The sequence below is a fragment of the Mobula birostris genome, chromosome 1, assembly GCF_030028105.1.
Source record: "Mobula birostris isolate sMobBir1 chromosome 1, sMobBir1.hap1, whole genome shotgun sequence".
Classification (NCBI taxonomy): Eukaryota; Metazoa; Chordata; class Chondrichthyes; order Myliobatiformes; family Myliobatidae; genus Mobula; species Mobula birostris.
Window position 1 is genome coordinate 80,546,461 of NC_092370.1, and position 27,082 is coordinate 80,573,542.

Below are 27,082 nucleotides of genomic sequence, written 5' to 3' on the forward strand. Positions count from 1 at the left end.
TTGTAGTGACTTGAATTCTTGCTTTTTATTATACCATTGATCCATACAAGGCAACAATAAAATCAAGGAGCTGTGTCCTCCCTTGTTGAGTGTATTACATTCTCGAAAGAATTGATCCCGGTTTATAATTTCTGGTCTAAGGTCCAATTCACAACAGGTCCCAAAACAGCCACAGCTTCAATCTCAACTCGACCTCCCTGCAAAGAAGATAAAACCTAGTCACACAACTGAAGTACATGTCTAGTCCAGGGGTCCCCAACCTTCTTTGCACTGCGGACCGGTTTAATACTAACAATATTCTTGCGGACCGGCCGACCCGGGGGGGGGGGGGGGGGGGGGTAGGGTTGCCAACGGACAAGAGTAGCAGTCAAATACGTTGTGTTTACCCAGAAAAGACTACAATGACTATGAAGCCTTGTGCGGGCACCAGTGCGCATGCGTGTACCTGTCAATTTTTCAATTCTGCAAATCGTTTTTGGCGATTCTGTTCGGGGGGTGGGGGGGGTGTTAATCACGATTGGATCATAGGTGATAAGTGGCTAATACACTCAATTTTGTTTTTAAAAGGGTTCATCTAACGAATTTAATATTAAACACACAGCGCATATTTTCCTCGCATGAATATAGTGGTAAGTCAATTATCAGGGGAGGACAGGGGAGCTTGAAGTAAATGTTGAACGAACTTCCAGTAGAAGTGGCAGAAGCAGGTTCGATATTAACATTTAAAGAAAAATTGGATCGGTGTATGGACAGGAAAGGAATGGAGGGTTATGGGCTGAATGCAGGTCGGTGGGACTAGGTGAGAGTAGCGTTCGGCACGGACTGGAAGGGCCGAGATCGCCTGTTTCCGTGCTGTAATTGTTATATAGTTATATAAATCAATAGCATCATAACATTTTAAGTATTGTTTGGATATTAAACACGCAGCACATATTTTCCCCGTATGAACATATAAAATCATTGCAACACACCAATATCGCTGAATCAGTGGGAGCCCTGGGATTGTTTCCCTGCAACAAGACGGTCCTATCGAAGGGTGATGGGAGACAGCGATACTCGAACGGGGTTCCTTATGTCCAGTCTATTCCGCAATTTAGTTTTCGTTGCATTCATTGCAGAAAACTCCGCTTCGCAGAAAAATGTTGGAAATGGAAGCAACGTTTTCAGTGCTTTTGTGGTGATCTCAGGATATTTAGCCTTGACTTTGATCCAGAATGAAAGCAGAGATGTTATGTCAAACATACTTTTTAGCCTGCTGTCATTTGCAAAGCTTAAGGAGTTTTTCTCCTTCCTGCGCTGACATGGATAACGCGTGGCCGTGATAGGGAATGAGGAAAGGTGCAGCTGACTCATATCGCCAAATCATATCGTTTCCTCGCGGCCCGGTAGCACATGCTTTGCGGGCCCGGTGGTTGGGGACCGCTGGTCTAGTCAATAGATGTGATTAGTTATGTGGATTCCACAAAACTGCCCACCTTATCAAACCCAGAGGGGGAAAATCAAAATCAAAAATTTAAGGCAGGGATACTTAGCAAGTCAGCTATATTGAGACATTTCAGGACAAAGACAGCTCCTACTCATTGATATCTGGATTGTCATAAAAATCCACCCCATTCACCGATGTCTTTCAGGGAGGGATACATGACCATAAGATAGAGGAACAGAATCAAGCCATTTTGCCCATTGAGTCTGTTCTGCGATTTCATCATGGCTGATCCATTTTTCCACTCTGGTCTGTATCCCATCATGCCCTGACCAATCAAGAATCTATCATCCTCTGCCTTAAATATACATACAGACTTAGCCTGTGAGGCAAAGGATTCCACAGATTCACCACTCTCCAGCTAAAGAAAATCCTTCTCATCTCTGTTCTAAAAGTCTCTCTATTCCGAGACTGTGTTCCCTAGTCTTAGACTCTCCCACCATAGGAAACATCCTCTCCACATCCACTCCATCAAAGCCTTTCAATATTTGATAGGTTTCAATTAGACCCCCTCTCATTCTCCTCAATTCCAGTGACTATAAGTCCAGAGCCACTAAACGCTCTTCATATGACAAGCCGTTCAATCCTGGAATCATTTTCATGAACCTCCTTTGAACCCTCTCCAGTTTCAACACATCCCCTCTAAGGTAAAGGGCCCAAATCTCCACACAAGACTCCAAGTGAGGCCTCATCACTGCTTTATAAAGTCCCAACATTACACCCTTGCTTTTATATTCTTATCCTCTTGAAACGAATGCTAACATCACATTTGCCTTCACAGATTCAACCTGCAAATTAACCTTTAGGGAAACCGTGCACAAGGACTCCCAAATCCCCTTGCACCTCAGATTCTTTATATTTTTACTCCATTTAGATCATAGTCAATCCTTTCATTTCTTCTACCAAAGTACATAAACATTCACTTCCCGACCCTGTATTCCATCTGCCACTTCTTTGCCAATCTCCTGAACTGTCCAAATCTTCCTGTAGCCTCCCTATTTTCTCAAAACTACCTGCCCCTCTACTTATCTTCATATTGTCGGCAAACTTTGCAACAAAGCCATTAATTCCATTATCCAAATCATTGACACAAAACATAAGAAGAATTGGTCCCAATACAGACCCCTGTGGAACACCACTAGTCACCGGCAGCCACCAGAAAAGGCTCCTTTTATTCCCACTTTTTCCCTCCTGCCAATCAAGTACTGCTTTATCCATGCTAGAATCTTTCCTGCAATATCTTGGGCTCATAGCTTGTTAAGCAGCCTGAAAGGCACCTTGTCAAAGGCCTTCTGAACATCTAAGTACACACCATCAACTGATTCTCTTTTGTCTACTCTGTTTGTTATTTCTTCAAACTATTCCAACAGATCTGTCAGGCAAGATTTTCCCTTGAGAAAACCATGCTGACTACAGTCTATTTTATCACGTGCCTCCAAGTACCCCATAATCACATCCTTAACAATCGACTCCAACATCTTCCCAACCACTGAGGTCAGACTAACTGGCCTACAATTTCCTTTCTTCTGTCTCTCTCCCTTCTTGGAGTGAAGTGATATTTGCAATTTTCCAGTCTTCCGGAACCATTCCAGAACCTAGTGGTTCCTGAAAAACCATTTTCAATCTCTTCGGCCATCTCTTTCAGAACCCTAGGGTGTAAACCATCTAGTCCAAGTGACCTAAACTGCGTGCATTCAACTATAAGACCACTAGTCCTGTATTCACCTTTTTCAATTTTGTCCACTTTTACATTGCAACTAATATTGTTGACTGCAATTTCACCCTATCATCAGTCTCTTCTTGCTAGGAGTCTCACTACACATTGCCTCTGTTTGTAAACCAACTACCTCATCTTCCACAATGTCAATCCAGTTCCCATCCCCACCAAATTAGATTAAACCCACCCGAACAACTCTAGCCAATCTGCCCGCAAGGATACTGGACCCCCTCGGGTTCAGCTGTCACCCATCCCTTCCCTAGAAGAGATCCATAAATCTGAACCCCTGCCCCCTGTACCATTTCCTCAGCCACACATTCACCTGCCAAATCATCCTATTCTTACCTTCAATGGCATGTGGCACAGGCAGTAATCCAGAGATTACTACCCTGGAGGTCCTGCTTCTCAGCTAACTCCCAACTCCCAAAAATCTGTCTTCAGGACCTCCTCACCTTGTCAACTTATGGCATTGGTGCCAATATCTACCAAGACTTCTGGCTACTCACGCTTGCCCTCAACAATGCCATGGCCACAATTCGAGACATTCCTTATCCTGGCACCAGGGAGGCAATATACCACCCAGTTGTCTCTATCGCACCCACGGAACCTCATCTTTGTTCCCCTGACTAAAGAATCTCCAATCAGCATTACAGTCTTCTTCAACTCTCTGCTCTTCTGAGCCACAGCACCAGACTCAGTGCCAGAGACCAGGTCACTGTGCCCCCCTCCAGTAGGTTGTTCCCCTCAATAGTCTCTAAAGTTACATGAGGAGAATGGCCACAGGTGTACTCTGCACTGGCTGTGCATTTCCCCTGCTTCTCCAGACAGTCACCCAGTTACCTGTCTCCTGCAAGCTAGGGGTAACTACCTCCCTGTAGCTTCTGTCTATTACCTCCTCATCCTCCCATATGAGTCAAAGATCATCAAGCTGCAGCTCCACTTCCTAAATATGTTCTCTAAGGAGCTGTAGCTCGGTGCACCTGGTGCAGATGTATCTATCTGGGAGACTGGAGGTCTCCCAGACTTCCCACATCCCACACACATTCTCACTGTACTATGCACTAATAGATAAGGAATGAACAAATAAGAACAGAGACAGAGTAACCTATAAGACAATCTACCTCACCAAAGCCACTAAAGAATGGCACACTCCAAAAGAATGACAATGACCATTCTGCTTGGACTTGGATAATATCCATGGTTCTTATTCTGACTGGCCTACACTGGGCTCCTAATTCAAACAAGTAACTCCAACATTACCTAATTATGCCAAAACAAGTACACTGAAACCTGCCAGGCTAGCTAGTATCAAACTAAGCACCAGATGCGTTACACATGCTTTGCAATTACTTGCCCAAGTTACTCTAACAGCAGGCCAGGCAGCATCTGTAGGAAGAGGTGCAGTCGACGTTTCAGGCCGAGACCCTTCGTCAGGACTAACTGAAGGAAGAGTGAGTAAGGGATTTGAAAGTTGGAGGGGGAGGGGGAGATCCAAAATGATAGGAGAAGACGGGGGTGGGGGGGAGGGATAGAGCCAAGAGCTGGACAGGTGATTGGCAAAAGGGGATACGAGAGGATCATGGGACAGGAGGTCCGGGAAGAAAGACAAGGGGGGGGGGGGACCCAGAGGATGGGCAAGAGGAATATTCAGAGGGACAGAGGGAGAAAAAGGAGAGTGAGAGAAAGAATGTGTGCATAAAAATAAGTAACAGATGGGGTACGAGGGGGAGGTGGGGCAACTTTGATGTGTGTTGCTTGAATTTCCAGCATCTGCAGAATTCCTGTTGTTTGCGTTTATATTCACTACTGCGAAGCCTCTTCCGGTGATGCCTACACCGAAGAAGTTTAGATCCTCTCTTCGACGGGAGTTCAGTGAAACCATCTCTCACTGCTCCCCATCTGTAATTTCTTCGCTCTTCAACTTTTCGACCACATTTTGACTCAGACTCGCTATCACAGCCATATATCCTTTCTTGGAACGTGCCTCCGTCGCCAACTTACTCCAGTTGGCTTCAGGATTCGTTTTCGAGCCTCTCAATTTGGACCTTCTGAGGATCCCAGGTACTCACATTTTATTGACTCTGCCTCTCACCGCTTCTCCCGTCAAGCTCTGAAGGTGACTCTCTCCGCCATGAGGAGGTACTTGGTGTCCCTATCCCAGACCCTTCCATACCTTCGGGACACTTTCTTCGCTGTCTGTAATGGTCCTACCCGTTATTTCATCCTCCGTCAGATTCACGCCTGCAATCGCCGTTTTTTTGACTTTGTCATGTTAGGCAAAGATCGCAAGATCCTACATCTACGGACTCCAGAGCCTGCCGGCCCCGACGCTAGCAAGCATGAACTTCAGATTGCGGCCCCTGCCATTGATCTTGCCGGCTCCAACACCTCAGGGCATATTCAAAACCCGGACTCCAGCAACGACCATGGACACCTTCACAGTGATTACGCAACCACCAACTGCGACGCCAGCCTTGAACTCCAGGCCGGGTCTTTATGTGCTGCTATTGTGACTCCCGTCTCCCCTTCCCCCACCACTACTCCGCAGCCCCGTCTTCCTCAGATCCCACCATCAACTCCTGGGCCCTCAGAGGCTCCATCTTCCTCTTACCCCAACCCTCCCCTCTCCATTGACATACCCAGCCTCCCCCCTTCCCCCTCTGATCCCAGCTCTCATCCGTGCCGGGTCTTTACCATCCCCTCCGACCTTCAACTGTCGGAGGCAGAACGCTCTGTTCTCAATAAGGGCCTCACGTTTGTCCCCCTTCGCCCACACCTCAGCGAGTTCCATGTTCGCCACGATGTGGAACTTTTCTTCCTCTGTCTCCGAGCCTACTTCTTCAGCAAGGACTCTTCCACTCCCACCGATGACCCCTTCTCCCGTCTTCAACCCTCCTCTTCTTCATGGACACCCCGCTCTGGTCTTCTGCCTGCTCTGGATCTCTTTATCGCTAATTGCCGACAGGACATCAACCGTCTCGACTTCACCGCACCTTGTCCCCATTCCAACCTCACTCCTTCCGAACGCTCTGCTCTCCACTCCCTCCGCACTGATCCTAACCTTATTATTAAACCCGCCGATAAGGGGGGTGTTGTTCTAGTCTGGCGTACTGACCTCTACCTTGCCGAGGCACAGCGACAACTCGCGGATGCCTCCTCTTATTTACCCCTCGATCGTGACTCCACTAAGGAGCACCACGCCATTGTCTCCCACACCATCATCGACTTTATCCGCTCAGGGGATCTCCCATCCACTGCTACCAACCTTATAGTTCCCACACCCCGCACTTCCCGTTTCTACCTCCTACCCAAGATCCACAAACCTGCCTGTCCTGGCCGACCTATTGTCTCAGCTTGCTCCTGCCCCACCGAACTTGTTTCTGCATACCTCGACACAGTTTTATCCCCCCTTGTTCAATCCCTTCCGACCTATGTTCGTGACACTTCTCACGCTCTTAAACTTTTCGATGATTTTAAGTTCCCTGGCCCCCACCGCTTTATTTTCACCATGGATGTCCAGTCCTTATATACTTCCATCCCCCCATCAGGAAGGTCTCAAAGCTCTACGCTTCTTTTTGGATTCCAGACCTAATCAGTTCCCCTCTACCACCACTCTGCTCCGTCTAGCGGAATTAGTCCTTACTCTTAATAATTTCTCCTTTGGCTCCTCCCACTTCCTCCAAACTAAAGGTGTAGCTATGGGCACCTGTATGGGTCCTAGCTATGCCTGCCTTTTTGTTGGGTTTGTGGAACAATCTATGTTCCGTGCCTATTCTGGTATCTGTCCCCCACTTTTCCTTCGCTACATCGACGACTGCATTGGCGCTGCTTCCTGCACGCATGCAGAACTCGTTGACTTTATTAACTTTGTCTCCAACTTTCACCCTGCCCTCAAGTTTACCTGGTCCATTTCCGACACCTCCCTCCCCTTTCTAGATCTTTCTGTCTCTGTCTCTGGAGACAGTTTATCCACTGATGTCTACTATAAGCCTACTGACTCTCACAGCTATCTGGACTATTCCTCTTCTCACCCTGTCTCTTGCAAAAACGCCATCCCCTTCTCGCAATTCCTCCGTCTCCGCCGCATCTGCTCTCAGGATGAGGCTTTTCATTCCAGGACGAGGGAGATGTCTTCCTTTTTTAAAGAAAGGGGCTTCCTTCCTCTACTATCAACCTCTGCTCTTAAACGTATCTCCCCCATTTCACGTACATCTGCTCTCACTCCATCCTCCCGCCACCCCACTAGGAATAGGGTTCCCCTGGTCCTCACCTACCACCCCACCAGCCTCCGGGTCCAACATATTATTCTCTGTAACTTCTGCCACCTCCAACGGGGTTCCACCACTAAGCACATCTTTCCCTCCCCCCCCCCTCTGCATTCCGCAGGGATCGCTCCCTACGCAACTCCCTTGTCCATTCGTCCCCCCATCCCTCCCCACTGATCTCCCTCCTGGCACTTATCCGTGTAAGCGGAACAAGTGCTACAAATGCCCTTACACTTCCTCCCTTACCACCATTCAGGGCCCCAAACAGTCCTTCCAGGTGAGGCAACACTTCACCTGTGAGTCGACTGGGGTGATATACTGCGTCCGGTGCTCCCGATGTGGCCTTTTATATATTGGCAAGACCCGACGCAGACGGGGAGACTGCTTTGCTGAACATCTACGCTCTGTCCGCCAGAGAAAGCAGGATCTCCCAGTGGCCACACATTTTAATTCCACATCCCATTCCCATTCTGACATGTCTATCCACAGCCTCCTCTACTGTAAAGATGAAGCCACACTCAGGTTGGAGGAACAACACCTTATATTCCGTCTGGGTAGCCTCCAACCTGATGGCATGAACATCGACTTCTCTAACTTCCGCTAAGGCCCCACCTCCCCCTCGTACCCCATCTGTTACTTATTTTTATGCACACATTCTTTCTCTCACTCTCCTTTTTCTCCCTCTGTCCCTCTGAATATACCTCTTGCCCATCCTCTGGGTTCCCCCCCCCCCCCGCCGTCTTTCTTCCCGGACCTCCTGTCCCATGATCCTCTCGTATCCCCTTTTGCCAATCACCTGTCCAGCTCTTGGCTCTATCCCTCCCCCCCCCTGTCTTCTCCTATCATTTTGGATCTCCCCCTTCCCCTCCAACTTTCAAATCCCTTACTCACTCACTCCTTCAGTTAGTCCTGATGAAGGGTCTCGGCCTGAAACGTCGACTGCACCTCTTCCTAGAGATGCTGCCTGGCCTGCTGCGTTCACCAGCAACTTTGATGTGTGTTGCTTGAATTTCCAGCATCTGCAGAATTCCTGTTGTTAACTCTAACAGCAACTTCCTTACCAGTGATCTCTTCCACCAAGAACACAGGACACCACCACCATCATCAGATTTCTCTATAAATTACACACCATCTATCACTATTCCAAATCTTGAAACTGCTCCTCAGCTACGCCTTTGGAATACCTTCACCAGTTCAGGACCCATTTAAGGGCGACAAGGGATAACCATACAGTGAAACATGCATCCTTGGGATACCGAAGTCTAAAATTTGTGAGACACACACACACACAACTCACCCGCGGCAATGCTGCAACCTGATAAGCTGCTCTGGCCGGAAAGTTGCTTCTAAAATCTGAGAAGAAAACACAAGTTTAAATCAAATGGAAATTAGAGAAAACAGGAAGAGGCATTTATGTCTCTGCCTAATCTGATGCTAATCCCAGGTCTTCAACCATCCTATTTATCTGTAAGACCATCCTGCTTTTCCTTCCTTCCTCTTGTATCTCACTTCGCCTACCTTGAAATCATCCACAGGATTCAACTCAGATTGCCAATGATAGTCATTAATGACCATCTTCCACAGAACTGTGCAAAAGTCCTAGGCACATACAGTGGACATATAGCTAGGGTGCCTATGATTTTTGCAAAGTACTGTATTTAAAGGCTCTATTTCCCAACTCTCCTATAAATGTCTTGTCTACATCTGTAACAAATTCTTTCATAGTGTTGAAGGCCTCAATTAGATTTGAATTTTGGAGGGAAGAGGCTGGCATACACAACCTTTCCTGATGGGAATCAAAATCAAGTTCAATATCACCGGCATATGTCATGAAATTTGTTAACTTTGCGGAAGCAGTACAATGCAATAAAAAGGAATAACCTTTTAGAAACACAGTATGGAGCAAGGCCATTCAGCCTGTTGAGTCTTTTTCATCTTTTCCTCCTAATTTTACTTCATGATTTTAAATATTTCAAATCAGATCTTAAAACCCCGACTGCTCTAAAGAGAGGATAGCTTCTCCAGTCTACACATAGAACTATCATTTGCCGTTTAAATAAACCTCCTCTGCTGCCTCTGAAACATTCACATCTCTCTTGGCACCCAAATAGGACACAACTTCAGCCTTGGGACAGAATCAGTATATAAAGATTCATCATGTTTGAAAACACTGCTCCCAGCTTAACCACCTGTTAAAGATTTGGAGGACTTTCAATAATGCAAATTTCTCTAGCGATTTAAAGTGAGAAACTATTAAAAATTATTAAAAATTTCATTTAAAAGTAATAAGCAAAAATGTAAAAGATTGAACCATCCAGAAACTATCCAACAAATTTGACCTCCCTGTTACTTTACACCCAAAGCTCTGCAATCCCTGTTGAAACCATTGGGGTTAAAGATCCTTTGCAAGGCCAACCACATCATTCAGTCAGTTAAGCACTTCTGCATTTGTCAATGCATGTACTCTAGACCCAGCCTTTTTTTTATTTAATAGGTTAAGTTCCACCAATCCCATTTGACGTTTGTGGGCAAGATCCACAAATGGAAATAATCCAAATAAAATTGCAGGCTTGCTATGTTGGTGCTAGAAGCATACAACACTGGCAGACTGTGCCCACCCCCTCCATCACAATCCTTGGAACGTGTTGGTCAGTGACACAAAAACGATGCATTCCACTGAATGTTTCAACATATAAGTAACAAATAAAGCTAATCTAATGAAGCTAAAGGGAACCACGAAATACTACAATTCACTGTGAATGCCTATTTAATTCTGAGTTATTCACCGGCTTCCCTGCCAGGAAAAGGAGCATAATAGTTCTACTTACATTGCTTGTAAACTTCATTAACACAGTTGAAGTCATTGATGTCTGCCAGCAGAACTGTTGTTTTTACAACTAGAAGATAAATTTATAAATTTCTCATTAACTACACAAAACTGCAAACTACTGGCATTATTAAGGGTTAGTGAATCAATAATTTAAAAATACATCTTTTGTTGTTTATTTGAAATATCTATCCTAAGTTCCATGAAGTAAGTCTCCATGGTGCTGTGAAGTAAATCTAGCCCTTCTACATACTTAAATCTAAACTGACATTAAATACTAGAAGGTGAAGGAGCAAACAGTTCATGATTCAGTGATAAGAACAGAAAATGTTGAAAACATTTTGCAGATCATTAGCATCTGCGGAAAGATCAGTGATCATTTCAGGTCCAGGAACCTTCGTCACACTGGTAAAGAGAAAAAGAAGTTAGTTTTCCGCAACACACACAAAATGCTGGCAGTTTAATCAGGTCAGACAAGACATGAAAATGAACAGTCAACGTTTTGGGCCAGGACCCTTCTTCAGAACTGGAAAGGGAGGGGGAAAACACCAAAATAAAAAGGTAGGGGGAGGAGAAGGATAGCTAAAAGGTGATAGTGAAGCCAGGTGGGTAGAAAAGACAAGGGCTGGAGAGGAAGGAATTGGATAGCGGAGAGCGGACCATAGTTTTTAGTAGAAGATATGCCAAGGCAGGTCTGGGTAGAACAAAAGAAATAGAAATTAAAAAAGCATGGTGGTATGGCTTTGCCAAATTTTTAGAATGTAATTAATATTCGATACACTTTGTTTTGGATTCATTATTCAGACATACATGATTGTCCTCTATGGGTAGATTTGGAGAAAAACTCGGTGAAGGGGTATTCTTTGGCCTCTTTACTGGGAGCTTCTCTTCCTTTTTTGCTTTCTAAGATTGGTAGTCGAGACCTCAATCCAATTATTAAACATAGATTAAGAATTTGGTTTCAGTTTCATAGATTTTTTGAGTTTAATAACTTTGTTCTTTCTAGTAAAATCCATCTTAATTATTTTTTTAAACCATCAATTTCTGATCAGACCTTTTTAATTTGGAAAACTAAAGGAATAATAACTTTTAAGGATCCGTTTATGGAGGATGGTTTAATGTCTTTCACTCAGTTAGTGGGCAAATATGATTTATCTAATGCACACTCTTTTAGATATTTACAAATGAGGAATTTTTTTTTTTACATAGTTTACTTCCAAATTTTCCCTCTGCTTATCCACCCAATACGATAGACACTCTTTTTCAGGTTAAACCATTTCAAGAAGGACTGATTGCATAGTTCCCTCTAAGCTGTGCGCATGTGCGCGCGCACACACACGTTTTTCAACCAACGCACAAAGGAAAATAATGTACATACAAAAGGTTAGTTAACTAAAATAATGTAGTAGTTAATAATTATTATACTTATTGAAAATAATCTTTTAGCTAACTGTTTCTGTTAACTAGTTAGTTGGTTTTTCAAATACCACAATGCACGTCACTAATTTACGTTACCTCACCTATCCTGTTCCGGTTTGTACAGCTGCATCACGGCGGCAGCCAGGTTTGGCAGACAGTGTTCATATCGTAAAGTTTACAAAGATCTGTTTCAAATCCTGTAGATAGCTTACTAAGTTTTTATTGGAAAAGATATTGATTCACTATGTCGAATTCAAAAGAAGCGAAGGGCGTGAAGCGCAAAAGAACTGCAAATTTATTAAGTTGAATGGCTTAACAAAATAGTAGAAACTGTTACACTGAAAGCTCATGAGGTCATGAACGTTCAGCTACGAGAAATATTTATGTACGATTCAGAAAATGGAGTTATCTGTTTGTATTGTGATGCGAAAGTTGCTGGAGAATTTGCTAGTGGAAAGAAGTGGGATGATATTTGGAAATTTGACTTTTTGAAGCGTTATTTGGCAAGTGAATCGCACTTGGATGGTGTACAAAAGCTCAGGCAACAGAACCCATCATTACCCGTTACAGCAGCGGTCCCCAACCACCAGGCCACGGACCGGTACCGGGCCGCAAAGCATGTGCTACCGGGCCGTGAGGAAACAATATCAGTCAGCTGCGCCTCTCCTCATTCCCTGTTACGCACTGTTGAACTTGAACATAGGGTTGTCAACTGTTCCGTATTTGCTGGGACATCCCGTATATTGGGCTAAATTGGTTTGTCCCATACAGGACCGCCCTTGTCCCGTATTTCCCCCGCTAAGGTAGGGCGTTCCTATGAAAACTTTCGTGCCGAAATGGCGTGAAGCGAAGAAGCAATTACCATTAATTTATATGGGAAAAATTTTTGAGCGTTCCCAGACCCAAAAAATAACCTAACAAATCATACCAAATAATACATAAAACCGAAAATAAATAACACTAACATATAGTAAAAGCAGGAATGGTATGATAAATACACAGCCTATATAAAGTAGCAATAATGTATGTACAGTATAGTCGGGAAGATGAAGGGGAAATCAATTTGTGGGGAAAAAAAATTGGCACGTACGCGCATGCGCACATCACATACGTACGTTACGCATGCGCACACAGGTGCCCGCGCAAGGCTTCACGGTCATGGTAGTCTTTCCTGGGGTAAAGTGTCCTGGGATTTGACTGCTACTTTTGTCCCTTATTTGGGAGTGAGAAAGTTGGCAACCCTAACTGTAAGAGACATGTTGAGGTAAGTTTAACCCCACTTGAACCCCGCCCCCCCCCCCCCCCCCCCGGTTGGCCAGTCCGCAAGAATATCGTCAATATTAAAACGGTCCGCGGTGCAAAAAAGGTTGGGGACCCCTGCGTTACAGGAGTGCCATGTATGTTACGGTTGAGTGCAGATGAGCGATAGCGAAAACGATCAAACCCAGAGGAGATCAAAGTTGAGGTACAAGAATGGTCAACTTTTGATTTTTCCATAATTGCAGATTGTGACTTCACATTTGGCGATGAACAAATTAATGCCTTATGTCTAAAATATCATGATTTTCTAGCTGAAAATATTGTAATAGTTACACAGTTTAATGATTTCAAGAAAAAATTAAATCCAAACCGATTTCAAACTTTGCTGAAATGGTGGCATCTGTACTTCAAAATGAACAGTTTTGCGACCTTGCACAGTTGATAGACATTGGGGGAACCTTTTCTGTGTCTAGTGCGGACTGTGAGCGAGGTTTTAGCCTAATGAATCAACTCAAAACCAAGCTGAGAAACTGTTTAGGTGAATGTCATTTGGATATGTTAATGAGAATCAAAAGATATCAATGGGATAGAAGTTCTATTAGTCGAGATAGCGTTTACAAAGAATGGGTAAATGCCAAAGACAGGAGAGAGAAAAAATAACTGAGTGACTTAAATATGATAAAAATTAAATATCTCCAACCTGATGGCATGAACTTGACTTCTCTAACTTCTGCTAATGCCCCCCTCCCCTTCGTACCTCATCCCTTATTTCTTATCATTATTATGATTTTCCCCCTTTTTTTTCCTCTCTCTGTCCCTCTCACTATACCCCTTGCCCATCCTCTGGGCTCCCCCCCCCCCCTTCTTTCTCTCTAGGTCTTCTGTCCCATGATCCTCTCCCTTCTCCAGCCTCGTATCCCTTTTGCCAATCAACTTTCCAGCTCTTAGCTCCATCCCTCCCCCTCCTGTCTTCTCCTATCATTTCGGATTTCCCCCTCCCCCTCCCACTTTCAAATCTCTTACTATTTCTTCTTTCAGCTAGTCCTGACGAAGGGTCTCGGCTCGAAACGTCGACTGTACCTCTTCCTATAGATGCTGCCTGGCCTGCTGTGTTCACCAGCATTTTTTGTGTGTGTGATTTAAATATGTATGTTATTTTGTTGTTATTCTGTACAGTTTTATGTCAAATATTTTGTAAACCTACATAAACTGTCCCCTGTGTGCATTCAGTGCACACATACTTTTGTCACAGGAAAAAAATTTGCACAATAGAAGATTTTTGCGCACACTGACTACTAAAAATTAGAGGGAACATTGACTGATAGCTATAATTTATAAATGGTTATTGAATTTGCAAAAGGTATCTAATGATAAAATTAAAGGTGCCTGGGAATTGGAATTTCGAGAGTCACTTTCAGATAATCAATGGGATAAAATTTTTCATTTGGTAAATACCTCATCCATTTGTGCCCATCATTCCTTGATACAGTTCAAGTTAGTACACCGGGCACATATGTCAAAGGATAAATTAGCCCATATTTTTCCTAATATTAATCCTATTTCAGACAGATGTAACATTGAGGTGGCTATTTTAACTCATACGTTTTGGTCTTGTATCAAGATAGATAAAGTTTTAAAGACATCTTTCCAAAAGTTATCAAAAGTTTTGAATTTGGACCTACAACCGAATTTATTTACAGCAATTTTTGGGATCATTCCACCGGAAGCAAGATATGTTCCTGTTTCCGCTCAACGGATGATAGCATTTACAACTTTATTGGCTAGGAGAGCCATTTTGCTTAAATGGAAGGACTCTAATCCACCTACTGTTTTCTTTTGGCTTTCCTCCATTGTGTTCTGTTTAAGTTTAAAGAAAATAAGAAGTCAGACATTTGATACAGCCTTTAAATTTGAAGAGACCTGGTGACCTTTTATTCAATATTTTCATATGGTTTGATTTATTGCTCTCCCAGTTACTCTCTCGAAACTTTGGATTTGATCAGAAAGTTTTTCTTTTTACTTGCTTTACTCTCAACGTGGGCTGGCTGGTCCCTCTTTTTTTAAAAATTATTTTTCATTTTTTTTAAATATATAGAGAATAGTGGGTTTTTTCCTATATATAAAAATTATAAAAGTTTCTTTATCTTTTTTCTCTCTATGAAATGATGAGGAGTATTTTATTTTTATTATATACTATTAGATTAATACCATGTATGATATGTATGATCTTGATAATGTTTATTTTACATGTATTGTTATCGATATAGATATCAGAGATAATCCTCTTGTCTGTATACATGTACTTCTCAAAAAATTAGTAAAAAGATTGAGAAAGAAGAACAAAAGAAATATCTCTGATAGGATAAGACCAAAAAAGTTAATAGATACAGTTAAAAGCACATTATGCATTTTGTCTGTATAACAGGCTATGGAACATTTCCAGTAGGCTAGACTCTATAAATAGAATAAGAAAAACTGAGCCCAAATGATTATTGGCAGAAGTGGCCAGTTCCAATTCAAACAGAAGAAAAAAAACAATTACCTAAAGTTGGAGAATTCAATGTCAAACTTGAAAGGCTGAAACGTGTCCAGGCAGAAGACAAGGCGTTGCTCCTCAAACTTATATTGGGCAAGTTGTAACAGTGCAGGAGGTGACAGAAGGAGAGGTCAGTGTGTGACCAGGACAGTGAATAAAAGTGTTCACAATAGAAAATTTAGAGTCACACTGCAAACTGATCATAGGTGTCCACGAAGTGGTCACCTAACCTATACATGGCTTTTGCTATGTTTCAGGTCGGAGACATTCTCATTCAGAAACAAAAGATTGGCAAGGTAAACCACCAAGTCACGTTTTCTCTTAAAAAAAAATCCAACTATGCCTTGGATTTTTCATTTCTTGTCTCTGATTGTCATCATCCAAAGTATTTCACTGTTGTTTTAAACTCACAGATTCTAACCAAAGTAAATTCTGACAGTATTCCCCTTAAAAGGATCATTAAACTTCTTTAAACAACATACATCAAAGTTGCTGGTGAACGCAGCAGGCCAGGCAGCATCTCCAGGAAGAGGTACAGTCGACGTTTCGGGCTGAGACCCTTCGTCAGGACTAACTGAAGGAAGAGCTAGTAAGAGATTTGAAAGTGGTAGGGGGAGGGGGAGATCCAAAATGATAGGAAAAGACAGGAGGGGGAGGGATGGAGCCAAGAGCTGGACAGTCGATTGGCAAAAGGGCTATGAGAGGATCATGGGACAGGAGGCCCAGGGAGAAGGAAAAGGGGGAGGAGGAGAAAAAACCCGGAGGATGGGCAAGGGGTATAGTGAGAGGGACAGAGGGAGAAAAAGGAGACAGAGAGAAAGAATGTGTGTATATAAATAAATAATGGATGGGATACGAGGGGGAGGTGGGGCATTAGTGGAAGATAGAGAAGTCAATGTTCATGATGGAACAACAACTTATATTCCATCTGGGTAGCCTCCAACCTGATGGCATGAACATTGACTTCTCAAATTTCCGCTAATGCCCCACCTCCCCCTCGTAACCCATCCTTTATTTATTTATATACACACATTCTTTTTCTCTCTCTCCTTTTTCTCCCTCTGTCCCTCTCCCTTGCCCATCCTCTGGGCTCCCCCCCCTTTTCTTTCTCCCTGGGCCTCCTGTCCCATGATCCTCTCATACCATGATCCTTTCATATCCCCTTTGCCAATCACTTGTCTAGCTCTTAGCTCTATCCCTCCCCCTCCTGTCTTCTCCTATCATTTCAGATCTCCCCCTCCCCTTCCCACTTTCAAATCTTTTGCTATCTCTTCTTTCAGTTAGTCCTGACGAAGGGTCTCGGCCCGAAACGTTGACTGCACCTCTTCCTAGAGATGCTGCCTGGCCTGCTGTGTTCACCAGCAACTTTGATGTGTGTTGCTTGAAATTCTTTATTTTTCTTTGGTTATTTCATCTCATTTGCCTTAATTCATGAGTAAAAGCTCTCCTGTTATTGGCTGTAGTTGCACCAAAAAGAAAAAGCTATAATTAATCCTCATACCATTATCATAGTCACAGTTTGCAGCTTTGAGGATTTCTCCCATGTTGATTAGAGCCTGTCAAAATAATTGCAAAAATTAGTTCATGCATTATAAATTAAAACAAATGTGACACTTAATCCCTTCACACACCCATCCCACTGTCTCCACTGATCCTCCTTCCCCAATGGGGGAAAAACAATAAGTAACCAAGATATAGAGGTCTAGGCAAAAGCCAGTGTTGTCCCCCTCTGCTTCAGAAGAGCAAAAGGGACAAACTACAATATTACAACCTATTAAACTTTACATTGGCAGTAGAGAAATTATTGGAGACTTTTCTTAAGGATTAAGAACTACTTGGATCTGGAAGAGCATGGTGTTATTAGGGATAGTCAACATGGTTTTGTGCAGAAGTCACATTTTTGAGGTGGTGACAAAGATGATTGATGAGAAGGTGTATAGTTGGAGCTTTCACCAAGATCCCTCATGGTAAGCTGATCTAGAAGATTATGGCACATGGGAACAATAGAGACTTGGCAGATTGCATTCAAAATTAGCTTGGCCAATTTTGGATTACAGAATGAAAGGAAAGGCAAGGCTAAAGAGTGCAAGGATTTAAGGTTTGCATACATTACTGTGCATTGACCACACTTCAAATGGTAAATACTCAGACTTCACAGACTGTAAGTATGGAGAAAGGCACCATGTAGATGTGTTAAAGCAAGAGGAAAGACAAGGTTAACATCAAGAAGTGAAGAACAATTAAAGTCATATTATTTATTGAAAGAATGTGGGAAGAGGGAAGTGTTAACATTCTGAGAATCAATGCACTTGTTTTATGAAGGTATTACCTGCTTGGCTTCCTGTGATGTTCCTCCAGGTACAAGTTGTCCAGTTGCAGGGTCTAGTCCCAACTGTCCAGAAATGTACATGGTTCGGTCCACCACTACAGCTTGGCTACAAAATATAGTTACAAGGCATACATGTGTCACAGGCCAATAAGACATGACAAAACAGCAGCAACCCCAATTCTGGAATTCCTTCCACATCTCTCATCTCTTAAAATGCTCCTTAAAACTTGAATATTTGCCAAGTTTTTGACTGGGACTATCTCATTGGGCAACACAGTCGCCATGGATAAATTGGGTCAAAGGGCCTGTTTTCATGCTATGAGACTCTGGGACCCAAGTAGGCAAAATTTTGCTCACTCGCGATCCCATGAAGGGCCACAAGATGTTTTACGCAAATGAAGTCCCAGAAAGAAAGAGTAGAAGTAGGTTAGAGAAAACTTGTCTATCAGGCTCTTAACAAGCATGCAGAAAAAGTTAGGGATGCTGCAATATTAAATAACAGGATTTGTTTGGCCCTCAAAAAAAAAAATCATGAATGTGGATACTCTTTACTTCTGATTTGGAGTCAGAGTCGTACAGTACAGAAGGAGGCCATTTGGCCCATCACGTCCATGCCACCTCTTGTACCTACCGATACGACCTCCATTTACACGTTAGGTCTGTAGGTTTCTATGCCTTGGTCATTCAAGTACTTGTCTGGATGTTTCTTAAATGTTGTGAATACCTGTATCCATTGCCTCTTACAGCAGCACATTCCAGTCTGAAACCAACCTCTGTTACTTACTCTAAGTCTTTTCTTCTCACTTAAACCTATGTGTCCCTTTTCACTGACACCCCACCATGTGAAAAATACTTCAACTATATACCTATAATTGTATTATAATCTCATAATTTTATATAACTATCAAGTCACCTCAGCCTCCTCTGTTCCATGGAAAACAAACTCAGCCTATCCAATCTTTCCTTTATACTGTAATGCTCCATGTTTGGCAATTAATCTGCTCGAAAAATTTAGGAATTGCAAGATTTTTGATGACAGGACATTCTGGTGAATCTCCTCTACACCTTCTCTAGAGCATTTTGATGACAGGACATTCTGGTGAATCTCCTCTACACCTTCTATAGAGCATTACTCTTCAATCTGGTTGGTTGAAGAGTCTCATTATTTATTGTCCCAGTCTGAAGCTGCACAGATGATTACCCTGCATCAGGGACTGTGCTAAATCAAATACTGTGTCAGATGAATTTCTGCTCTGAATCCGAAAACAAATTGTGGACAGCCATCAACAAAATGAATGACAAATTCATTTCCTTCACTGCCATCTGCAAGATTTGAGCCAAAAGATGAGAAGTGACATTTTCCTAATGTGACTCTCAAACTTATCTCAGAATAAATGGAAGATCTCATAACCTAGAGCCGGGGGAAAAAAAACATGAAAAATTTACATCAAAAAACTGGAATGTAGGTCAAAGTTGAGTTTACTGTCATTATGCACAGTAACATACAGGTGCAATGAAAAGGTGCCTATAAAAAGTATGCACCTCCCTTGGAAGTTTTCATGTTTTATTGTTTTACGACATTGAATCACAGTGGATTTAATTTGGCTTTTTTGACACTGATCAACAGAAAAAGACTCTTTCGTGTCAAAGTGAAAACAGATCTCCAGAAAGTGATCTAAAATAATTTAAATATAAAACACAAAATAATGGATTGCGTACCCATCTCCACCTTTAATATGATACACCGAATCACCACTCATTAGAAGTCACATAGTTAGTTAAATTGAGATCTGTTTTTAGTGACCTGTGCGTAGTCAAGGTGTTTCAATTGATTGTAGTAAAATACACCTGCATCTGGAAAGTCCAACTACTGTTGAGTCAGTATCTTGCCAAAAACTACACCATGAAGACAAAAGAACATTCCAAGCAACTCCATGAAAGGGTTATTGAAAAGCACAAGTCAGGAGATGGATACATGAACATTTCCAAGTCACTGACTATCCCTTGGAGTATAGTTAGGTCAATCATCAAGAAATGGAAAGAATACAGCACAGCTGTAAATCTGCTCGGAGCAAGCTGTCCTTAAAAACTGAGTGACCACGCAAGAAGGGAACTAGTGATGGAGACCACCAAGAGACCCATGACAACTCTGGAGGACTTACAAGATTCAGTGGCAGAGATGGGAGTGACTACACATACAACAACTGCTGTCCGTGTGTTTGACCAGTCGAAGTTTTACGGGACAGTGGAAAAAAGAAAGCCACTGTTGAAAAATTCTCACATGAAATCTCAGCTAGAGTTTGCAAAAAGGCATGTGGGAGACTCTGAAGTCAGCCGGAAGATTCAATGATCTCATGAAATCAAAATTGAGCTTTTTGGCCATCAGACTAAACACTACACTGCACATCATCAAAAACACACCATCCCTAACGTGAAGCATGGTGCTGGCTGCATTATGTTGTGGGGATGCTTCACTCCAGCAGGCCCTGGAAGGCTTGTGAAGGTAGAGGGTAAGATGAATGCAGCAAAATACAGGGAAATCCTGGAGGAAAACCTGACGTAGTCTGCAAGAGAACTGCGACTTGGGAGAAGATTTGTTTTCCAGTAAGAAAATGGCCCCAAACACAGGAATGGCTGAACAACAAAGTTAATGTCCTGGGGTGCCAAGTCAGTGTCCAGACCTCAAAATTAAAATTTTCCCCAATTAAAATTTGGGGGAAAAATTCCAGTGTCCAGATGTGCAAAGCTGATAGAGACCTACACACAGACTCAGGGCTATATTTGCTGCCAAAGGCGCATCTATTGAATATCGACTTGAAAGGGGTGAATACTTATGCAATCGATTATTTTGCATTTTATATTTGTAAATAATTTAGATATCTTTGTAGAGATCTGTTTTCACTTTCACACGAAAGAGTTGTTTTCTGTTGTTCAGTGTAAAAAAAGAGCCAAATTAAATCCACTGTGATTCAATGTTGTAAAACAATAAAACATGAAAACTTCCAAGGGCGTGAATACTTTTCAGAGACACAGTACTTGCAGCAACATCACAGGCCCATTGTCCAATAAGCAGCAACTACAAGAAAATAAAATTAAATACAAATATAGGATTCTTCCCATGGTCCCTTGTGCAATGCCCATTCTCCTTACAGATGTATCAAGTGTGTAATTATAGATTTCAGCACTCCAGTTATCTCTGCAACACGCACAAGATGCTGAGAAAAAAGTACCGTTGACGTTTTGGGCTCCGCCAGCTGACTATCAGTGGTGTTAGGCAGATGGCTTTTAATTTGATCCAGTAGGGTTTTTTTTCGGCTAGTGTCAAATCTTTTTGTGGCATCTTGGCAAGGGTCTCAATTTCATTTAAAAGTAAAAATAAAAAAAAAATTATCAAACATTATTATTTTCATGAATGAGTCTTTCAGCCCAAATGGATAAAAATAGCACAAGCACACGCAACTGTTTGTTCTAGGCACGGTGTAACGTCTAAAGGCCATACAAGTGCACGTGACAGACTCTATAAATTACATAAATAAATAAGATGCTAAGACATTACAGCAGAACTATGCCACTCAGTTCATCAAGTCTTCTCCGCCATTCCATCGTGCCTGACTTATTCCTCCTCTCAACTCTATTCTCCTGCCTTCTACCCTGAAATCTTTGACCTTCTAACTATCCAAAAACCCATCAAACTCTGCTTTAAATACACTCCATGACTTGATATCCACAGCCATCCATGGCAATGAATTCCACAGATTCACCACCCTCGGATAAAGAAATTCCTTCTCATCTCTGTTCTAAATGGATGTCCCTCTATTCTGAGGCTGTGCCTTTTGGTTCGAGATTCACCCCCCTCCCCCCAATTGGAAACATTCTCTCCACATCCACTCTTAGTCTTTCAATATTCAGCAGGTTTCAAAGAGATCCCCCTCATTCTTTTATAATCAACTTAACAATAAAATTCGTTATTAATTGTTACATTGTCTTCTCTTGCTAGCTTCCATGGTTTTCAGTTGAAATACCCCCAGCACTCTCCTTAATGTCATTTTTCCAATTATGGTGTGTTGGTCTTATTATTTCCAAAATTCATCACTTCAGACTTCTCCACAGTGAATTTCACTTGCTGAATCCACCAACTCTAACAAACCTCAAGAGTGGTAGATTTTGAACTGTTTCACTTTTTGCTTTCCATGTCTTCTCAAATACTTTTATCCACACTGCCTCCTTTATTCCACAGGCTCCAATTCTGCTAAGAAACTCAGGTCCATAAGACATAGGAGCAGAATTAGGTTATTCAGACCAGTGGGTCTCCAGCATTCAATCATTGCAGATTTATTTCCCATCTCAACTTCATTCTCCTGCCTTGTCCCTATATAACCTTTGATGTCCTTAATAATCAAGGGCCCTTGTACTTCTACTTTAAATATATCCAATGGCTTGATCCCCACAACTGTCCACGGCAATGAATCCCACAGAAATTAAAGAAATTCCTCCTTATCTCTGTTCGAAAGAGACGTCCTTTTATCTTAAGGCTGTGCCCCCGGACCTAGATTTCCCCACTATTGGAAATATCAGCTCCACGTCCAAGCTTTTCAATATTCAGTAAGCTTCAATGCTAAATCCTGCAATGCAAGGAACCTTTCATTCAAGGCAGATATTATTCTAACATTACAGAATGACAGAAAGCTCTGCAAAACTTTGACTTTTCAGAAATTGAAGATAACTTTATAGCAATCAATCTTTAACTGAAGAGCACTTTAATTTCACAGATTACTGAACCCACAATGTTTAAATCAGAGCAGTAAACAAAATTACCAGGTTTTAACAACAATGAAATCTGCTCCCTCCCTTTTAATAACATTACAGCAAATATACCAATAACTCAATATGGCCAGCACACTGGAGAAGCTCATGGTTTTAATACCTGTAAATTCCAAGTCTAATGGGGGCTTTAGGAGAATAAACGAGAGCTCGTGTCATAGCCATGGTTGATTTTGCATCTGCTTACAGTTCCTCAGACCGATTAATAATTAAGTAATAGTGCGACCTTTGGAACATACTGGTTGAAAGAACATTGGCAACAATTACTAACATACAACGATGGTGATGAGTGTGCGTGCGTCCGTGATGATGTCTTTTTCATGGCTTTTACAAGGCGCGGAACGACAGAGAGACTGTGCGGCACACCACTCCTCACACAGACATTTCTCAGTATTTTCCCCTTTATTTTACGAGGTCGAGTTGCGATCTCGACACTCAACCCAGCATGGATGGAAAGCGTACTTGGAAGCAGACCTGACTGCCTTCGAACCCGGGAACGTCCACTCCCGGGCCCGGTGCCGATGTCGATATCATTGCGCCACCAACCGGCCCCTAAAGAAATTTTTTTAAAGTTTCAAAATCATTTTATTTATCCCTTGCCTCTTACAGCATTAATAGCAATTCACCTTTTAACATCAAAACTTTCTGAAGTGCTCCTGAGGAGCACTATCAAACACTTGGTGAAACCAGTCCTTGCTTTATCTCTCCATCTTTATTTTCCATGTGAGTTGATTTAGCTGTTATAAAAACTTAAGAGGAGTAGGGAAAATAGCTTGCTGTACCATTCAATATAGTCATGACTGAATCAAACTTTTTCTTCAGTACCACTTTCCTGAACTCTTCTTTGTTAATGTTTAAAGAACTGTCAATTACCACTTTGAATATAATGACTTATTTTGTCTCAATACCTTTTTCTGAGTAGCAAATTCCAGAGGCACAGCCTCCCTATCTGTCTTAAATAGTGGACTCTATTCTGAAACTAGTTCCAGACAACCCTCAAATATATTTGAGGATATATCCCCCTAGATATCATTTAATTCTGATCACCAGCTACCACAGACGGGCCTTCCTGGTGGCCAAATATATTAATTACCATTCCCATTCTCTTTTTAACATGTCAATTTATGGCCTCCTTGTGCCAAGATGAGGCCACCATTTGGTTTCCCTCTGACCTGATGGCATGAATATCAATTTCTCCTTCCAGTGAACAAACCGTACCCTCTCTATTTCACACTCAGAGCTTTTACTTCTTATCACCTACCTATTACTTCCCTTTGGGTCCCCTCCCCTTCCCTTCCTGCTATTGTCCAGTCTCCCCTCCTATCAGATTCTTTCTTCTACAGCCCTTGACCTTTCCCACCCACCTGGCTTCACTTTTCACCTTCCAGCTAGCCTCTTCCCTCCTCCCCCCACCTTTTAATTCAGGCATTTTGCCCCTTCCCTCTTAATCCTGAAGAAGGGTCTTGGCCCGTTATGTCGCCTGTTTACTCTTTTCCATAGATGCTACCTGACCTGTTGAGTTCCAAAAGCATCTTGTGCATGTTGCTCCGAATTGTCTTGCTGTTATCACTGATAAACTGTAACACCTGTATAAGGTTAACTCTTGCATACACTTCCTTAGCTGATGGATATTTACTATCGATTTGTAATCCAGGGAGCGGGAAGCACAGAATGAAATATCGCTGTGATGATTGTATGTTCTAGTATCAATTGTTTGGCAACAATAAAGTATAAAGTATAAAGATTTCTAGCATCTGGAGATTTTCTCATGTTTTAGGTATCCCCAGTAGAAGTTTCCCTACCTACCCACCCACCCCCAACCTCCAGCATTCACCTTGCATTCCCCAAAGAATCCCTACGTATTTCAGCAAAACTCTCTCAAAATGCTGGAGGAGCTCAGCAAGTCAGACAGCTTGGCCCAAGACGGTGACTATTTATTCCCCTCCATAGATGCTGCCTGGCTTAAAGTTCATCCAGCATTTTCTAATTTCCAGCATTTGCGCCAATAACGTTCCCTTTCTAAGTCCAATGAGAATACCGTCCATCTGTCAACCTTTTCTATCTCCCTCCTTAAACAAGGTAAGCAAAACTGTATGCACTCATTCATGTGTAGTTTCACAACCGTTTCACAAGTCTACATTCATATTTAATTATTTATGGTTTTATTACTATTATTTATGGTGCAACTGTAACGAAAACCAATTTCCCCCAGGATCAATAAAGTATGACTATGACTATTTCCCTCTTCTATACTTAAAGTCCTTTGCAATTAAGGCCAACATTCCATCAGCCATCCTAATTACTTGTTGCATCTACCTGCCAGTCCTTTGTGTTCCATGAAGGGACTCCAGAACACTGAATACCACAACACTTTGCAGATGCACTCCATTTAAATAATAAATTGCTTTCCTATTCCTTCTGTCAAAGTGAATAACCTCAAAACTTTCCACATACCGATTTCTTGCTCACTCACTTAATTTTTTGCATGCTATTGTGCCCTCATCACAGTTACAAGCTGAATTATCAGCAGTCTTTTACAGTACACACCCACTTCTATTATCCAAGTCATTAATATAGAATGCAAGTACTAAAAAGCCAATTTTTTTTAAAAGGGACACCATAGAAAAAATCCTATCCAGATGCATCACAGTTTGGTATCACAATTTTTCTGCCAAACCGTGCAAGAGTGTTACGGACAAAGCCCAGTCTATCATGAAAACCCAACTCCCTCTTCTTTCACCAGCCATTGACTGCCCACACTTGCTGCTGACTCAGTGAAGCAGCCAACATAATCGAAGGCCCCTACCACTTCAGTCATTCTCTCTTTACACTCTTCAATCAGGCAGAAGATACAAAGGCTTGAAAACACACAGCAGTATGTTTAAGGATAGACTGTTGAACAGACCACTTATATGGTAAAGATCGAATTTTGATCTCTCAGTTTGCTTGCTCCTTACACTTCATTTGCCTACCTGCACTGCACTTTCACAAAGAAAAACTGTGCTCACAAAAAAGGCATGCCAGCAGCTCTACTTTGTTAGGAGTTTGATGGGATTTGATACATCCGAAGGAGAGCATTCTGACTGGTTGTATCCCAACCTGTTATGAAGGCTTCAATGGACCAGGATCAAAGGAAGTTTTCAAAAGGCTGTAGACACAGCCAGCTCCATCACAGGCTCCTTCCCCATCCTCAATGACACCTTCAGCAGGCAGCACTTCAAGAAGATGGCATCCATCACTAAGGAACCTCAGCATCTGGGACATGCTCTCTCCTCCTCACTACCATTAAGGAGTCTGAAGACCCATACTCAACAACTTAAGAATAAGTTTCTTCCCCTCCACCATCAAATTTCTGAATGGTCGATGAACCCATTAATACAGGGGTCTCCAACTTTTTTTGCACCGCCGACCGGTTTAATATTGACAATATTCTTGAAGACCGGTCGACCGGGGGGGGGGGGCGGGGGGTGTTCAAGTTCAACAGTGCATGACAGGGAATGAGGAAAGGTACAGCTGATTCATATCGTTTCATATCGCCAAATCATATGGTTTCCTCGCAGCCCGGTAGCACATGCTTTGCGACCCAGTGGTTGGGGACTACTGCAGTAATACCACTTCACTATTCCTATATTTACATTATTTTGTAATTTATAGTAATTTAAGTCTTGCACTGTACTACTACAGTAAAAACAAATTTTATGTGTCAGTGATAATAACCTTGATCCTGAATACTACGTTCGGTTAAATGCTTTTTCGTTCATACTACCCAATGTACTTATACACTGACAGATCTGTACAGCTGGCATGCAAAATAAAGTTTTTCACTGTGTATAACAATGATAAACCAATTACCATTACTATGCATGAAGTTAGTTGGAACCAATAGCTTGTACTTGCAACGTGCTTTGGAATTGGTTTATCATTGTCACATGTATTGAGATAGAATGAAAAGCATACCTAATATACTGCACATACAGATCAATACATTACAGGTAGCACAAGTTAAAACAACATCAGAATGTAGAACAAAATGTACCAACTGCAGTGCAAGTAGACAATTGCGTTGTCGGGATATCCTAATGTTTTTATGGGGAGACAAGCAGTTTTAAAGCATAGTCAATGCTGCAATGCGGACAGCAGTTACCACACCAAGTTGTGATACATCCAGATAGAATACTAGGTATGGTACATCTTAGTATTCTACCATTTACATGTAATTATGAATTAAATAACGTTGATCTATTTCCAATCAATATCGCTCCCACCAATGCAAGCTAACTTTACCTGTAGGGACCGATTACTCCCGGTGCCTTGGCGGTACTAATTACACGTCTCACGAGTGCTGCCATTCTAATGGGCAAAGTTCAACTAGGCACACTTCCACAGTGCGCATGCGCAAGAACCCCTATCCTTCGTGATGTACCA

General features: G+C 42.3%; 1 protein-coding gene across 2 annotated transcripts; it reads right to left on the minus strand.

Moving 5' to 3' along the window:
• Window positions 1-27,050, minus strand: rida (reactive intermediate imine deaminase A homolog). Of its 2 annotated transcripts, none has more exons than XM_072258018.1 (6): window positions 26,942-27,050; window positions 17,837-17,942; window positions 17,009-17,063; window positions 10,294-10,362; window positions 8,763-8,818; window positions 1-197 (listed from the first exon to the last, which is right to left on the minus strand). In XM_072258018.1, exons 1-6 carry the CDS (start codon window positions 27,004-27,006, stop codon window positions 123-125), a joined length of 426 nt encoding a protein of 141 aa, XP_072114119.1. In that variant the 5' UTR covers window positions 27,007-27,050; the 3' UTR covers window positions 1-122. The 2 variants fall into 2 exon arrangements, with proteins under 2 accessions (XP_072114119.1, XP_072114130.1); XM_072258029.1 differs by lacking the exon at window positions 26,942-27,050 and adding an exon at window positions 22,761-23,209.
• Window positions 27,051-27,082: the final 32 nt, after the last annotated feature.

Coding starts and splice junctions, on each gene's coding strand:
- rida (XM_072258018.1), bottom strand. CDS start 27,006: ATGGCAGCACTCGTGAGACGTGTAATTAGTACCGCCAAGGCACCGGGA. Junction 17,064..17,836: donor CATCACAGGAAGCCAAGCAG/GTAATACCTTCA, acceptor TTATTTTGACAG/GCTCTAATCAACATGGGAGA. Junction 8,819..10,293: donor TAATGAAGTTTACAAGCAAT/GTAAGTAGAACT, acceptor TTTTCTTCTCAG/ATTTTAGAAGCAACTTTCCG.